We start from the raw sequence: 17,825 nt of genomic DNA on the forward strand, positions 1-17,825 counted from the left end.
CTATATTGTATTTAGATAGAAGCTAGCGAGCTAACTCCCTGCTAACTTCTAACTCCGTTAAATGTCATAAATTCCGTTTTCATGGATGCCTGGATGTTAAACTCAATTGTTACACCTGGTAGAGCAGAACGCTGATCATTTTATTAAAGATGAAAGACTTTAGACAGTTTTTCAACACTTAGTAATGCCATAGTTATCGTTTGATATATGGACCTGCAGCAGAGTTTAGGTCCAGACACGGCTAGTGACGTCAGACTGAACAAGGAGACGACTAAGCTCCAGTTACATCAGTGCAAGTAAACAAACAATATATATAAGAAGAGTAAGAAAATAAATATACACTTTAGGACTAGGGATAAAGGGATCAATAACAATTTAAAATTTACAGTTTGATGATTTAAAGTCTCACACACAACCGAAAGGGGAGGAGGGGGCGGCTGCTTCCAAATAGAGCGCATTTCATTCATAATGATGTAAATCCAAGCCCATTATGTATTCATGATTTGAATCCTGGGTTGTGTGAAATCTCAGAAATGCACCCTAGACAAAGTGAATCTGTGAAAGGTGTGTTAGATCATGTTGTGGTGATCCTTGGGTTGAGGGATGGGTGTTCATACTGCAGTGCAAAATTAAAACCAATGGAAGATGGACAAGAAAAGTTCAAAGCCATCAGGTCTTCAGTTTAGAAAAAAGAGAAAAGAAGAGGAGGAGAAACGAGCAAAAGATACAGGTAAGCAGATGTGTCATTGGATAATGGCAGGTCATCCTGAAACAATCAGAATCAAAATACTTTATTAATCCCTAAGGAAATTATGTGGATTACAGTTGCTCCAAGAAGAAATGGTAAAAATAGTAACAGTAACGGACTAAACTCCAAACAATATATTATATTACAGATTTTAATATTAATTAGTCATTGTCAATTGTTGATTTGTTCTGTTCTCATTGTATGACGAATTATGATGGCTGTTTGGTAGCCGTTTGCATACTATGCATACTCTCTCTCTCTCTTCATATGTGTGTGTGTACAACACACACTTATGAAGCGCCTTGAGGCGACTTTTGTTGTGATTTGGCGCTATATAAATAAAATTGAATTGAATTGAATTGAACAGCTTTATGTTAATGTACAAATATGTTTATGTGGTTTCCATGGTTTTTGCATCTTCTTTAAGTGCGCGTCAGTCCATCTCGGAATTTGACAAGACTGGTAAGCTCTCAACTTGCTCTCCGTCTGATATGATCAGGGTTTTTTGTGTGTTTTCTTGAGGTTTTGCGACGCTGCGTGTTAAAGGCCTAGCAGCCGTCATTTAGCCAATGTGAGCCACTCTGTAAGAGCAGGTGGGAGGGAACAGCTGCTTCTGTTGTAAACGTGCTTCCGACTTGGAAATTTCCTCGGTCGAGTGGGTTATCTGGCATTTCCCCTCTTGAGTTTTCTAAACACTAATTTTTGTCGATATTTTAAGTTTGTTAGTTGGACAGAGTTAAATTAGATGTCGAAAGTTACTCTTGTCTACTGGTGTTTGTTATTTAAAAGGAATCTGACAAGATGATTCAAATAAAAACAAACGGTCAAAAACTAATATTTGGCTCTCACTTATGCTAGTCTGTTTTTGAATGTAAACAAATCATCCAATCTAACACAATTTCTGATACTTGTTTGCTGAAAGTTTAGGCGATGGTATGAGGGCAGTGTTTAATATAGCGTTATTTAACTATAAGCTATAAGAGACTTAGAGCTTTTTATTGTCATTGTGCAGTTTTTTGCACAGCGAAATTGGGTATAATCTGTTAATGTGGCTTTTGTATTTAGTTGTTGTTGCCCAAACTCACTGTACTGCTACCTAACCAGTGTAGGATTGATGTAGTATTTAAGTTTTCTTTCCCTTTCCCTTTTTCCAAAATAACAATGAGTTGTTGTTGTTTTTTTTGTTTTGTTTTGTTTTCAGTTCATAAACGTATGTGTCTATGTTCCTAATGCAGCTATGAACAATGACCATAGTTGACAGATCTTCAGAAAAGTCTGACTACGAGTCAGCCGGACTCGGACCTGGAGCTGCTGTGTACAACAGTACACCCTCCTCTGAGGACCAGCCCAAGGACCAAGGGGCTGGTCCTCAGAGTACACCCTCCTCTGAGGACCAGCCCAAGGACCAAGGGGCTGGTCCTCAGAGTACACCCTCCTCTGAGGACCAGCCCAAGGACCAAGGTCAGAGCAAAGCCTGGCTTTTTTTCAAAATGTCTTTTTAAGCTGTTTGAAGATTTTTATTGTCAGACAGAATAGTTTTCCAACCAGTTTTAGCAAATATGGAACCACACTTTTTAGCCATTATTTACCCATATTTGTCAGAATTGGTTTTAGTAACGTACAGCTAATCTTTTTGCTTCTGCTTTCACACAAGTTTGACAACTGCTTTTGTGGGTGTTGTGTTGCTGCTTCCCTTCTCCGTTCATTCATCCAGTTATGTAATGCATCCAGCTTTGCATGATCAGTCACTTCAGCTCGTGATGCAATTGCTGTTTTTATATAAAGACCGGCAGCCCAACTTGTTTAGCAGAAACAAAGGAGAAGGCAAATTGTCCTATCTTTCTTCCTGAGGCTGTTTAGGAGTTTTTCACAGTGGCCAGAATCACATTATATAACTGTTAATAGTTGTAGCTATTACTGTGATGTCCTGACATGACTTTGCCATGTGCCAGTGTGTGGTTGTATAAGTAAGGTGGCATTAAATTATCTCCTTTTTAAAATGTATTGAAACAGATTTTTAGTAATAATTGTGGCTCTGTGTGTCAGTGATCAGCAGTGGCGATGGAATTGACTTGCCCCAGAAGGTGCTGTTCTCACCAGATCGGCTCAGCCTAAATTGGGCCCAGGTTCACCTCATTGGTGCAGGCCTCCAGAACATGGGGAACACCTGCTTCCTCAACTCAGCCCTGCAGTGTCTCAGCTACACCCCTCCTTTAGCAAACTACATGCTGACGCGGGAGCACTCCAAAACATGTAAGTTTATTTCACCAACAGTGGTGTTACGCAGTCCTGCGCTGATTCTCACATTGTATCACTCCTTACTCACTCAGTATTTTGTCTCTGTCTCTGCTGCAGGTCATGAGCCAGGGTTCTGTATGATGTGTACCATGCAAAACCACATCATTCAGGTTTTTACCAACTCTGGGAATGTCATTAAGCCCATTGGTGTACTCAATGAGCTTGGGTGTAAGTGGATGACTGTTGTTGCTGTGCTCTGTGCAAAGTGTTTACCTATATTTTAATGATAGGAGGCGCTGTGTGACTGTTTACCTTTTGTAATTTTGGAGGGAAATAATCTGGAGGGATTTTGAATTCTGTTTTTAAATAAGTGTAAACTTGCATTTAACTGTGGTATCCTTTACAATAATTCACCTCCTGCTTTGTTTTTTGGTTCTGTTTTTCCTCGTTCCCCTCACACAGGGATTGCAAACCACTTCAGCTATGGAAGCCAGGAAGATGCTCATGAATTCCTGCGGTGCACAGTGGATGCTATGCAAAGGTCCTGCTTACCTGGAACCAAGTGAGTGTCATTTTACATTGCATGCATTCTAAACAAGTTAAACACACAAAAATATTTTTACTTGGGCTTGACAGTGTTTGCACTTTATTATGTAGTAAGATCCATAATTAGCTACGTAGAGGTAACACCGTGACAGTAGGAGAATATGAAATAAATCCTTTATCCTGTTTTTCAGGAAGTGCAGTTTATACTAGTTCCTTTTAACTATTAATGCTTCAATTGCTGAGAGTATTTTTCAGAAATGCAGATTCCTCAGTCTCTTGCCTGACTGACACCTCAGTTTACATACTAGGCAAGCCACTTGATATAATACCTCATTATTATATCAAGTTTTTTAATGAACTTGACTGCTCCAACACAGAAAGTATTCTTACACTGGGTGTGGTAGCTTGTTTTGGTAACAGGGCTTGAAAAGATCAGAAGCGGCTTAAACGTGTAGTAAAACAGGTGTCTGGGATTATGGCAGAGAGCTGCCAGACTTAGTGTCTAGTATAGATTTCTTCTGAGGCAACAGGGTAAGCAGTGTGAGCAGGAGCACTCAACCCCTCAGGTCATCTCTTATTCACCCTAATGGCATTAGTGCTATTATTGCAGCAGCAAAATTCAGAAAATCCAGGTTTTTCTATGTGTTACTATAGAGCTTCGAAGTCTATGTGCACATTTAACCAAAACTACACGTTTAACAGATGCACTGGGCTGAGTGTTGTGCTTCTTGTTAGACTCCTAAAAATAATTTATTAATTCATTTATTTTTTTAAGAACCTAAAGTGTCAATTCTCATCAAATCAATTCTTCCCGTGTAGCAGCAGATGGCCTCTTAAGTAATTAATCGTGCTCCAATTCCTCCTATTGTCTTTTCTGCTACTTGAATACTGTAAAGTGATTGTCTGGTTCCAAAATGCTAAAAAATAAATGGTCAGTCAGTTAATTGTTGCACTGTCCTTATTAGTTAACTTTTGTGCTTTATCTTTTTATTATAGATTGGACAGGCAAACGCAGGCAACCTCTTTCATCCATCAAGTGTTTGGCGGGTACCTAAGATCCAGAGGTAAGTCACTGTTTTTTAAGGTTTGATTTATTTTTCTTTTATTTGTCTTTTTATGTCTTACAGCTTGTGTGATACTCATAGCACTGATTTCTGTTTCAGTTAAATGTTTAAACTGCAAAGCTGTCTCAGATACATTTGACCCTTTTCTGGATGTCACTCTGGAAATTAAGGTAATTGGACAACATTCAAAGTGACGTTGCTACTATGTATTCTCTGCATTATGGAGTGTGAGGTTTTTCCTCTCTCTCTCTGTTCATATAGACTGCTCCAAATGTCTCCAAAGCTCTGGAGCAGTTTGTCAAGCCAGAACAGCTGGGTGGTGAAAATGCTTATAAATGCACCAAGTAAGTCAAAGAGATGCCAAACCATGATGAGTTTTAGTGTTTAGGTGTGATTTTTGTCAACAAGCTGAATGTTTGTTTCCTTCAGGTGCAACAAAATGGTAACGGCCTCAAAAAGATTTACAATCCATCGCAGCGCCAATGTGCTCACCATCTCACTCAAACGCTTTGCAGACTTCAGTGGAGGCAAAATCACAAAGGCAAATGGCCAATAGTGTCTGCTTAAGTCATAAAGATACATGACAGATGCTTTGTTTTATTATAAAACAGGATATTTGCATGTAATGTTTGAATTTTTTTGTTTGGTGGTCATCAGGATGTGAAGTATTTGGAGCATCTGGATCTGCGGCCCTTCATGTCGCAGTCCCACGGGGAGCCCCAGCTCTACAGGCTGTATGCTGTGCTGGTTCACTCTGGATTGAGTTGTCATACTGGACACTATTTCTGCTATATTAAGGTACTGGCTGTGCCCGAATCTGTTTGAATGCTGCTGTTGCGTAGTACAAACAAACAAACACCATAAACAACACATTTCAGCAGAAAACTACTTTGTATGCATTGAAAGAAAGAAAAAAAAGACCCCTATATAACCATAAGATTCTTCTTTTTAGCTCAAATTCAATTCAGAAACTGAATCTGCTGTGTCACATCTCTCTCATTCTGTCTCACAGGCCAGCAATGAGCAGTGGTTTCAGATGAATGACTCGTCCGTGTCAGTCAGTGACATTAGCACTGTTCTCAACCAGCAGGCCTATGTCCTCTTCTACATCAAGTGAGTAAACATCGGTATTTTTAAACATTCTAGGCTTATTCCTTCAGTAGAACTTTTCCCATCATTATTTAATAATGTAGACATGTTTATTCTCACTTTTCTTGTAGAAAATGTATTATTATAACCTAATGTTATAATGTTGATGCTTTGTCATGGTTAATATTCTTTTTTCCATGTCATCAGGTGCACAGATGTGGGAAAAACTGGGGACTACAGCCACTTGAACCATAACGCTGGCATATCTGGTCAGGCATCTCCCCAGCCGGTGGTGAGCCCAGGCACCATCGCCACCATGCCTCACAACAGTGTTGGCTTCATAGGTCCCCAGCTGCCACCACACATGAACAAGGTACTTCCTCACCTGAGGGTACTGATAATGTTGTTGTTTTTGTTAAACCCAGTGTTTCATGCAAAATACATTTGTACCTTTCAATTGTGTCTGTTTGAAAAGAATGAAATGATATCATATATTCCTTATTGGCCTACATTTGTACAAAATTCCAAATTATATACACAAAGTCATAGAAATCACTGCTCCAATTGGTCATCATGATTTTAATATTCTCTTTTTCCATAACAATGAAATACGCCTTGGACAAATATGACACGTCAATATTTCATTAGTGTTGTCACATCACATCCTGTAAGCATCGTCTGTCTGTGTCCTTTCTCTGGAAATTAATATTTCCAGCCAATATAGGCAATCCATCAACATGGCTGGAGAGTTGGTAGTTATATGCAGTCTGTATAAGTGTGGTTAATCCAATGAAGATTTGTAAGGAGATGGCAGTTACTGTGAATTTACAGCAGTTACACAGTGATTAGTAATAAACAGAGCCAGTGAGAGTGAGTGGATATAAGAAAGTCAGTGACTCAGGTGTGTCGATTGGTTCTGTTTGTGAGACTGGAGGAGACGTAGAAATCTTTTGTTTTAAATCTTAGTTAGGAAGATTCCTGTTTGAAAACAAGCACTTTTTGTGAGAAATACAAGAAGTACATCTGCAGAAAGCACACAGTTACATTCTGTCCATCATGTGGACAAAATCGAAAATGTTGAGCATTGAAAAACTGAGAACGTTGGGCAAGTTCAAAATACGTGTTTGTAAGAACGAAAAACCAAATTGTTCCTAAAATAGTTATGGAAAGTCACTGTTGTATGTCTGTGTTCTACATGTTTATCTGATGGAAAATAAAGGTGCTATTGTTTTATTGCAGTTTCTTGACAATTCTGAGTGGATTTACACAGTATGGGTCAAAATGACCCGCAACAAAATCAATGTCACTTTTTTGTTTTTCAACATAATACAAGGGTTAATTTCCAAAACTTCCATATGATCTTCAATTTGTAGCAGATCCACTATCACACAGCAGCTGGAGCAGTTTCAAATGGAGGTCAGTCCACTGCTGCCACCTGTGGCCAAGTACCAAGCCTACCATAGCCTACTACTAGATTAACTTGCTATGATGACATTGAGTAGAGGCTGAGTGGCTGCACTTACCCCTGGTACATCCAAATCTACCCACAAACATGTTGAAAGATGCAATGGCAGCAATGTGGCTTGTCAACACTGAAAACAATCAGTAAGCAAAGACAACAGGGATCACTTTTTTCTGTTTATTTAACATGCACAACATTTGTAGTCGCCTTCTGCACAGGGGAAGTCCACACACACTGTGTGGTACCACTTTCCACAGAAGGTGCATTCAATCTACAAGACTGAATGAGAAAGTCAGGGTCATTGTCTGACTGTTTATTACTAATCACTGTGTAACTGCTGTACATTCACAGTAACTGCCATCTCCTTACAAATGTTTATTAGATTAACCACACTTATACAGACTGTATATAACAACCAACTCTAAAATGTTTGTGCATGAAACGAATTCAGACGTGCTGCAGATGTGTGTCACAAGTTGATCTGGCTGTAGGCTGTGGCACTTGGCCAGTGGTGGCACTGGTTGACTCGAGTCCATGTTAGTGCACACAAAGTAAACTGCTCGCTTTAGTTGTGAAGCAAAAACGCTGAATTCGGAGAAACAAACCGTGTGAGGGGAACGATAACGACAACAAGAGTCTCCCGATCGTTTACTCTTGTTGTCCTGTGAACAACATCGGCATGGTGTTAATTGTTTGCTGTTTTCGCGATCGCGTCGCGCATGAGGATAACCCTAGGTAAACTCGCCACATTTTTAAACATTTTGTTGTTCAACAGCATCAAGACTGACGGAGTGTGTTTGAGATAACCTCACAAGTGTCACAGATGACACATTTGGCGTTTTTTTGCTAGTCTGTAGGTAGCAGCTCCTGAAACGGAAGTCTGCCACACATCTGTTCGACTAACGCCAGTTGATCTAAACGCCAGTAGATCTGGAACACCGGCAGCCTCGCCTCTGTCAGTGCGCCTCAGGGCGGCTGTGGCTACAATTTAGCTTGCCATCACCAGTGTGTGTGAATGGGTGGATGACTGAACGTGTAAAGTGCTTTGGGGTCCTTAGGGACTAAGTAAAGCGCTATACAAATACAGGCCATTTACTTAATGCTGAAATCTAATCTATTGTATTAAATGGGTATGCTTGTAGTTTGGGTAATTTTGTTATGTCAACAAGTTCTGTTTTAAAACTTAATCTCTTGTTAACTGTTCAGATTGCTGAGGTGATTGATGATCGACCTGAGGAAGTGAAACAGATGGAAGTTTTTAGGACCAGCAACAGATGGAAAGCAATTGGAGGTAAATAAGAAGTCACAGAAGTAGGGGGGGATTTGTGCAATATTAAGTTAAGACTGTTGTTTACTATAGTTTTACTTCCTCTCCTAAAAGTGGATCAAAATGATGACACAGAGGAAGGAAATGGAAAAGAACATCAAAATACAGAGGCTGGCTCATTAAGCAGAGGTCGACATGACTCACCCGAGTTGTCTTCAAAGAGAAGAGGACAGGATTCTCCTGTCAAAAAGACCCGGCATGACTCTCCAGACATCTCTCCACCAAAGAGAAGTCGGAAGTACTCTCCAGATGTCTCTCCTCCCAGGACTAGACCTCACGACTCTCCAGATGTCTCTCCTCCCAAGAGAAGACGCCACGACTGTCCAGATGTCTCTCCTCCCAGGACTAGACCTCATGACTCTCCAGATGTCTCTCCTCCCAGGAGAAGACGTCATGACTCTCCAGATGTCTCTCCTCCCAGGACTAGACCTCACGACTCTCCAGATGTCTCTCCTCCCAGGAGAAGACGTCATGACTCTCCAGATGTCTCTCCTCCCAGGACTAGACCTCACGACTCTCCAGATGTCTCTCCTCCCAGGAGAAGACATCATGACTCTCCAGATGTCTCTCCTCCCAGGACTAGACCTCATGACTCTCCAGATGTCTCTCCTCCCAAGAGAAGACGTCACGACTCTCCTGTTGTCTCTCCTCCCAAGAGAAGACGTCATGACTCTCCAGATGTCTCTCCTCCCAGGACTAGACCTCACGACTCTCCAGATGTCTCTCCTCCCAGGAGAAGACGTCACGACTCTCCTGATGTCTCTCCTCACAGGACTAGACCTCACGACTCTCCAGATGTCTCTCCTCCCAGGAGAAGACGTCATGACTCTCCAGATGTCTCTCCTCCCAGGACTAGACATCACAACTCTCCAGATGTCTCTCCTCCCAAGAGAAGACGTCACGACTCTCCTGATGTCTCTCCTCCCAGGAGAAGACGTCACGACTCTCCAGATGTCTCTCCTCCCAGGAGAAGACGCCATGACTCCCCAGACTTGTCACCACCAAGACAGTGTTCAGGAAAGTCAGAAAAAATGCAAAGTAAAGGTCAGTGATCCATTTAAATTGTAAAGTGGAATCTGGTGTGGCATATGAATAAAAGTAAAAAGCAGAGACCCATTTAACATGAGTTTTGAATTGAAATTTATTTTAAAGACATAGCTTGATCTAATAATAAATCTTTAATTTTTGTTCAAAAGGCATTACAAAATGAAAATTAACAAATTAACTGTGTCTTTGTCAGATTCAGCCTCCAACAAAAGCAAGCTCAGCTCATCCTTGTTAAGTAAAAAACGCTCACCGGATCCTCATCGGTCAGCGGTGGCTAAGAAGGGTCAGAATAGACATGATTCAGACTCGGATCCGTCTCCCCCGAGGAAAAGGCCCCTGAAGGGAAACGCCTCAGACTCCGACCAATCTCCCCCAAGGAGGCCCTCAAAAACTAAACGGGGCTCAGACTCTGACCAGTCTCCACCCAGGGGGCAGCCACCGAGTGGAAGGGACTCGGATGGAGATTTGTCACCACCTCGTAGGCCAGGCCAGTCACAGGTAAGCAGACTGTGTTGGAACAAAGATTAATGTCAAATCTGATTTCACTCAAATGTTATATTTTTCAATTGTCTTTTTTTTTTTTATAACCAGGGCCAAAGGATGCTATCTGGTGGAAAGGCAGGCCTGGTTTCTGTGGACATTTTAAGGAAAGAGCAAAAGGAGAACAGACGCAGAGAAAAACACAATCAGCCACTTGAAGGTTTCATCAACTTTTCTCTCTTAAGATTTTTTTACACCCATTGATTGAAGAGCTTCATACAGCTTTGCATCTCATTTCAGCTTATCATCTATATTGTCGTATTTTATTTAGTCCTAAAATTAAATAATGAAGTTTCTACATACTTACCCATTCATCCCCTTTGACCAGATGAATCGCGTAAGGCTCAGACGATTTTCAGAGACAAAAGTGGCAAAAGGAGGGATCTGGATTCAGAGAGAAATGAACAGAAAAAGAAAGCTGGTGAAAAAGCGGCAAGAGACGAGAAATACGCTCAGTGGGGAAAAGGGTAAATGTGCATGATCATTTCAAATATCACAGTTTATGTGATTATATCCACATAAAAAATTATAAAAGTGGTTCAATGGTTTATGTTAAAATGTATGTATAGGTTGGCACAGAGCCAGATGCATCACCAGAAACTTAAGGAAGCGCTGCGCGAAGCCCTTAAGCCACTTGAGGATCTTGACCGCATGTTGAGAGAACAGGAAAGAGAAGGCGATCCTATGGCTGCAATGCGCAGGCGTAAAAAGGACCGTGGCACAAAAACACAAGATATTTAACTCAAAGAGAAGAGGACAGGATTCTCCTGTCAAAAAGACCCGGCATGACTCTCCAGACATCTCTCCACCAAAGAGAAGTCGGAAGTACTCTCCGGATGTCTCTCCTCACAGGACAAGACGTCACGACTCTCCTGATGTCTCTCCTCCCAGGACTAGACCTCACGACTCTCCAGATGTCTCTCCTCCCAGGAGAAGACGTCATGACTCTCCAGATGTCTCTCCTCCCAGGACTAGACCTCACGACTCTCCAGATGTCTCTCCTCCCAGGAGAAGACGTCATGACTCTCCTGATGTCTCTCCTCCCAGGACTAGACCTCACGACTCTCCAGATGTCTCTCCTCCCAGGAGAAGACGTCATGACTCTCCAGATGTCTCTCCTCCCAGGACTAGACCTCACGACTCTCCAGATGTCTCTCCTCCCAGGAGAAGACGTCATGACTCTCCAGATGTCTCTCCTCCCAGGACTAGACCTCATGACTCTCCAGATGTCTCTCCTCCCAAGAGAAGACGTCACGACTCTCCTGTTGTCTCTCCTCCCAAGAGAAGACGTCATGACTCTCCAGATGTCTCTCCTCACAGGACTAGACCTCACGACTCTCCAGATGTCTCTCCTCCCAGGAGAAGACGTCACGACTCTCCTGATGTCTCTCCTCACAGGACTAGACCTCACGACTCTCCAGATGTCTCTCCTCCCAGGAGAAGACGTCATGACTCTCCAGATGTCTCTCCTCCCAGGACTAGACATCACAACTCTCCAGATGTCTCTCCTCCCAAGAGAAGACGTCACGACTCTCCTGATGTCTCTCCTCCCAGGAGAAGACGTCATGACTCTCCAGATGTCTCTCCTCCCAAGAGAAGACGTCACGACTCTCCAGATGTCTCTCCTCCCAGGAGAAGACGCCATGACTCCCCAGACTTGTCACCACCAAGACAGTGTTCAGGAAAGTCAGAAAAAATGCAAAGTAAAGGTGAGTGATCCATTTAAATTGTAAAGTGGAATCTGGTGTGGCATATGAATAAAAGTAAAAAGCAGAGACCCATTTAACATGAGTTTTGAATTGAAATTTATTTTAAAGACATAGCTTGATCTAATAATAAATCTTTAATTTTTGTCCAAAAGGCATTACAAAATGAAAATTAACAAATTAACTGTGTCTTTGTCAGATTCAGCCTCCAACAAAAGCAAGCTCAGCTCATCCTTGTTAAGTAAAAAACGCTCACCGGATCCTCATCGGTCAGCGGTGGCTAAGAAGGGTCAGAATAGACATGATTCAGACTCGGATCCGTCTCCCCCGAGGAAAAGGCCCCTGAAGGGAAACGCCTCAGACTCCGACCAATCTCCCCCAAGGAGGCCCTCAAAAACTAAACGGGGCTCAGACTCTGACCAGTCTCCACCCAGGGGGCAGCCACCGAATGGAAGGGACTCGGATGGAGATTTGTCACCACCTCGTAGGCCAGGCCAGTCACAGGTAAGCAGACTGTGTTGGAACAAAGATTAATGTCAAATCTGATTTCACTCAAATGTTATATTTTTCAATTGTCTTTTTTTTTTTTATAACCAGGGCCAAAGGATGCTATCTGGTGGAAAGGCAGGCCTGGTTTCTGTGGACATTTTAAGGAAAGAGCAAAAGGAGAACAGACGCAGAGAAAAACACAATCAGCCACTTGAAGATTTCATCAACTTTTCTCTCTTAAGATTTTTTTACACCCATTGATTGAAGAGCTTCATACAGCTTTGCATCTCATTTCAGCTTATCATCTATATTGTCGTATTTTATTTAGTCCTAAAATTAAATAATGAAGTTTCTACATACTTACCCATTCATCCCCTTTGACCAGATGAATCGCGTAAGGCTCAGACGATTTTCAGAGACAAAAGTGGCAAAAGGAGGGATCTGGATTCAGAGAGAAATGAACAGAAAAAGAAAGCTGGTGAAAAAGCGGCAAGAGACGAGAAATACGCTCAGTGGGGAAAAGGGTAAATGTGCATGATCATTTCAAATATCACAGTTTATGTGATTATATCCACATAAAAAATTATAAAAGTGGTTCAATGGTTTATGTTAAAATGTATGTATAGGTTGGCACAGATCCAGATGCATCACCAGAAACTTAAGGAAGCGCTGCGCGAAGCCCTTAAGCCACTTGAGGATCTTGATCGCATGTTGAGAGAACAGGAAAGAGAAGGCGATCCTATGGCTGCAATGCGCAGGCGTAAAAAGGACCGTGGCACAAAAACACAAGATGTTTAACATTACATATGTTTTATTTTATTTATGACTTTATTTTATTTCACCAGGTCAATCCTTGTAAGAAGCTTTTAAATAGCAGCAGTTTTGCTTTTGCTACTGTTTGTATTTTTATTTATTTGTATGTTTGTTTTGATTTTTTGTAGAGAAACCTCGATATAAAGGCCCTGCTCCACCTCCAAACCGGTTCAATATTCCACCGGGGTACCGCTGGGACGGAGTTGACAGGTAGAGTTTGTGCATCGGTGACAGAGGAAAACTGTTGAGGACAGAACTGTAGTTTAATATTGAATGTTTTTAATACACACATCAGTTTGTCATTTTGCACATTAATGGTAAAGAAATTGTGATCATTTTTTTCCACGTCTATATTAAATTTGCGCCTAATTGAATGGATTGTCTTTGGCCTTTTAGCTTGTCGTATCATAATTAATAGGGTTATTTTATTTGTGTCTTGCAGGTCAAATGGTTTTGAACAGAAACGCTACCAGAGGATGGCAGATAAAAAGGCTGTGCAGGAAGCGGCCTATAAATGGAGTGTGGAGGATATGTAAAGGCTTTCAGAAAATGATGAATCTGGAGCAGAGCTAAAGAGCACACCTTCTCAACCTTTATGTATAATTGTTATGCTGTTAGAACAACAAGACTAGATGCATCTACGCAGCAAAAGTTCTTTTTTAAATAAACTACATAGAAGAATTTGTTTCACCTTTCCAAACCCTTTTGATACTGTACCATGTGTATCAGATGGAACTGTACAGAAAAATGAAGTGAAGCATGTTCACAATTTTTGTAAGAAGTTATTCACCGTGGAGCAGAAGCTGTTGTGGTTTCAGTGTTTTATTAAAGAATGTTTTTGTAATGCAACTTGGATAGCATTTGACATTCAGTCTTTTTAGATAATTTTATACACTTACCACCCATTTTATTAGGCAACAGTAACTCAAATAACCGCTTGTTACAACCAACATATTTTGGTCCTGGACATAGAAATAGAGACATGTCCCTCATGACTCCAAAATGAAACGTAGTGCACAGCAACCAAATGCTGAAAGAGAGTGTCCACAGCTGACTGTCGATGGTATGGTATAGCTGTGAGGGTTTTGTGTACAAGATAAATGCACATTTGAGAGTTCTGTGGTGTAGCTAAAAAAGACTGACCTACAGAGATGTGAAAAAAGCGGCATTCAAATAAGTCATTCCTTGCCATATTAATCAGGGAGTACATACACTGACAGGATGCTGTGACTCTCACAGTGAGGGAATCAGGTTGGGCTCTAATATTTTTTCTAGCAATGTCCGATTCAGTCTAACATCTGTAAAAGTTTTAAGGCACTTTCCACCAGCACTGTCAAAAAGAATTATGGAAGAATGATTTGTAGAATCAAGGAATCGGTGTCCTGGTTGCACATGCTAGACCAATGGCTTAATAACACAACAATGCTATTGCCTTTAATCTGTCACTATCTATGCTATTGATTATGGTGTAATTATATAAAAAAAAATTTTTTTAAAGTGACAGTATTGTGCAATGAATAAAAAGTTTTATTTATAAACTTTTTATTTTTATAAAAAGTATTATTTATTATTAATAATAATTAACCTTACTTCATACTTGCAAATTTGTCGACTGATGCTATAATTAATCTACGTTATCTATTTTTAATTTAAGTTTTAAGTTGGTCTAAGTATCTTAGCACAGCGGAACTCTAGTATCCTTAGTCGGGCGAGTAGGGGGACTTTAAAATGTGACACACTGGACCCCGTTTCATTACGGAATGTTTTTGTTGATGCACTTGGAAGAGTGAATAGATTCAGCGGTACTGGTGTGGTTTAACGCGTAATTGGCGACTAATGCAGAGAAATATTAGCCCTGAAAACTGTTTGTAAAGCCCGCCAGTCTCCTGTGCCATCGTTCTAGTTTAAAATGGCTGACTGGAGTCCGATAGCGAAGGTGTACGACCCGCTGAAAGCTGGTAGCATCGACGGCACAGACGTGGAACCCCATGATCGAGCGGTCTGGAGGGCCATGGGTGCCCGGTACAAGCCCAACAAAGGCGTCGTTGGAGACCCACTGCTCACGCTTTTTGTGTCCCGCTTGAACCCACAGACCACCGAAGATAAACTACACAAAGTGTTCTCTAAGTACGGAGACATCCAGCGGCTCCGGCTGGTCCGGGACATTGTCACGGGTTTCTCCAAAGGATATGCCTTCATTGAGTACAAAGAGGAGCGATCTGTGGTCCGGGCCCGCCGGGACGCCAACAAGCTGGTGGTCGACCAGCATGAAGTGTTCGTGGATTTTGAGCAAGAGAGGACTCTTAAAGGATGGGTGCCGCGGCGGCTCGGCGGCGGGCTTGGAGGGAAAAAGGAATCCGGACAGCTGCGGTTCGGCGGCAGGGACAGGCCTTTCCGTAAACCCATCAATCTCGGGGTAGACCCGGTGCAGGAACGAGGTGGTGGTGGTGGAGGGAGGGAGTGGGACAGACCAAGCGGGAGAGCCAGAGACGATCGGGACCGACACAGAACAGCAGAGTGGGGCAACAGAGGAAGGAGAGATGACCGGGACAGAGGCCGAGAGTGGGATGACCGCAGGCACGGAGACAGGAGCAGGCACCGGGACCGGAGATGAAGCATGTGGCTGCACTTCAGCACTTCAGCTTTCAAAGGAGGACAGTGAATGAGTGTGTGACTTGGATAACTGTTTGTGTGAAAGGTTACTTTTTTGTATGCTGATATTCTTCAGATTGTACTGTATGGTAATCAGGACTCTGCCTGTGGCTGTCATATTCAGTTCTTCTCAGGGAAGTCTCAGGAATGACAAAGTAGGGTTGTTGTGTTTTGTTGGGGTTTTTTTTTTTTTACAAGTCTTTATTCTAGCGAAAAAATTACAATACGGGTGGTGTCCAGCCAAATGAGACTTACATCCATCATGTCAAACATGAGCGCCAGCAGCCAGAATCACTGCTTAAGAGTCCAATTGGATTGCTTTGGGAAATCGGAACTGTACTTTTATACAGTTATCATAAATATTATTACCCCACATATACAATTCAAATTTTATTTCTTGCAATTAAAGTCCCAACAGACTTTTTTCCCCATTTACTACAGAATGTTGTTTATCATGTAGATAAACTGAGACAAACAAAACTGCATTTCTTTTTCTGATATTAAGATATTCCAGGGATTAAATGCATAGTTAAACTTCTTTTCACTGACAGAAAGGGAAGTTTCGCTGGTCCGGCCCACTCAAGGTCAAAGGCTATATGTGACTCACAATGTAAAATGAGTTTGCAGTTTTGTTTTGTTTTTAAAAAAGCATAAGTTTAAGAGCACATTGTCAGCCCCATTTCTTTTTAAAAAATGTAAATCAGATTATATCATAAACAATAAAATTCGTCATTGTTTTGAAATCTAAGGTGTTACTGTTTGTCAAAGTGTTGCAACATGTTTAAGATTTCCCAAGTTGGGTTGTTTTCCAGTGTAGCCTCATGTGACCCCTGTTTTCAGAGTTGGTAATGATGTGTTGTGCAAGATTTATACTTGAGGGAAGAAAACTCAGTATTCAAACACATTTACTCCTTTTTCCATATACATGCAACTCAGGAATTTGAATCAAATGCTTACTCAGCTCTTACTCAGCCATCTGATCCTCGGTCCTGCCCAGTGAGGTCAATCAGCTTTCAGTTATGGGTCACTGGGTGGATTCTTAAACTGTGCACAAGTATTTCTGAAGTCATCAATATGAAAGATGACGGGAAATGAATCTCTTATTTCATTAAAAGGTAATTCTCTAATGTACCAGAAAAAAACAAGAGGCAGAACTGACTTTTATTTCCAAGTATGTTCTGAGTAGTAAGCTGTCAATTGTAGTGTTATTTATACGAAGAGACAATGAAGTTAGTGCAAACACATATACGTCAAACACACTGAAAACTGAGGCTTTTTTCCACTGGTTTGTGTTTATTACTGTATGATTATTGGGAATACATGCTGGGACAAGACAAATTTCAAGCATTTGTTAAATATGACTTTGACATTTAATATTAATCATGCATGTATGCAAACATGCAAGATGATTTCCACTGCCACTTAGAAGTCATGCTTAGCTGGTCTTTGCCTTCCACCGTACCCGACATTCACGATGGGCCAGCCTGGGTAAGTCTCTCTTTGGACCGTGCTGAAGTTGATCCTGTGAATCAGAAGAATCAGAGCACGCAGACACAGAGTAGCTGCTCCCTACATGAAGGACACTGTGATGATGATAAACCTGCTCTCACCTGAACGCAGGGTTGATGCCAATGTTGTCAGGCTGCGGGAAAGCAGGTGTCCGCCTCCTGTGGCAGGAGGATGGGGGAGGGAAGTCTTTCTGATACTGAGACTGCATCTGGGCTGTTTCCTGTTCGTTTTTTGCTGCTGCTGACATGTGATCACGGTTGCCTTCTTGCTCATTCCCTCTCACTTCTCTGTCCTCGCGTCTGTTTCCTCTTCCTGTTTATCATGAGGATGCAGGAGGAGAATGGTGAGATTCCTGTTGTGTGTTACAGCCTGCTGAAGGGTAATCAGAACTTTGCTAAAGGCAGAATTTCATCAACAGTAATCACACTTTCCATAAATAAACTTTCTTACTTTCTTGATCATACTACATGTATTACACTATTTGCTTTTTTCATTTTAATCTTGAGAGAATAATACTTTATACATAAATGAGATGAAATGTTCTTATGAATATAAATCATTTGCTTTGGATGTCGCAGAGCTGTGTGAAGGACAC

The 17,825-nt window shown here is 41.5% G+C and overlaps 3 protein-coding genes and 1 pseudogene across 3 annotated transcripts in view; 3 read left to right on the forward strand and 1 right to left on the reverse strand.

Moving 5' to 3' along the window:
* LOC146624171 (kinesin-like protein KIF1B) overlaps positions 1 to 17,825 on the reverse strand; it is a 76,339-nt gene that overhangs the window by 30,517 nt on the left and 27,997 nt on the right. The gene's annotated exons all lie outside the window — the stretch shown is intronic.
* On the forward strand, positions 1,993 to 10,049 carry LOC146624175 (uncharacterized). The gene is made up of 15 exons (XM_085364491.1): positions 1,993 to 2,209; positions 2,795 to 3,001; positions 3,104 to 3,214; positions 3,449 to 3,548; positions 4,529 to 4,596; positions 4,696 to 4,766; positions 4,858 to 4,940; positions 5,026 to 5,137; positions 5,254 to 5,394; positions 5,609 to 5,709; positions 5,893 to 6,058; positions 8,354 to 8,438; positions 8,529 to 8,725; positions 8,780 to 9,518; positions 9,715 to 10,049. Exons 1-15 carry the CDS (start codon positions 1,993 to 1,995, stop codon positions 10,047 to 10,049), a joined length of 2,733 nt encoding a protein of 910 aa, XP_085220617.1.
* LOC146624176 (uncharacterized) lies at positions 10,647 to 13,804 on the forward strand. The gene is made up of 8 exons (XM_085364822.1): positions 10,647 to 10,764; positions 10,859 to 11,770; positions 11,967 to 12,271; positions 12,365 to 12,471; positions 12,640 to 12,780; positions 12,883 to 13,048; positions 13,200 to 13,279; positions 13,512 to 13,804. Exons 1-8 carry the CDS (start codon positions 10,647 to 10,649, stop codon positions 13,603 to 13,605), a joined length of 1,923 nt encoding a protein of 640 aa, XP_085220948.1. The 3' UTR covers positions 13,606 to 13,804.
* On the forward strand, positions 14,844 to 16,431 carry LOC146624177 (U11/U12 small nuclear ribonucleoprotein 35 kDa protein pseudogene; annotated as a pseudogene).

Source organism: Diplotaxodon limnothrissa, linkage group LG10, assembly GCF_057381915.1.
Source record: "Diplotaxodon limnothrissa isolate DT_005_m linkage group LG10, D_limnothrissa_male_GT1.1, whole genome shotgun sequence".
Classification (NCBI taxonomy): domain Eukaryota; kingdom Metazoa; phylum Chordata; class Actinopteri; order Cichliformes; family Cichlidae; genus Diplotaxodon; species Diplotaxodon limnothrissa.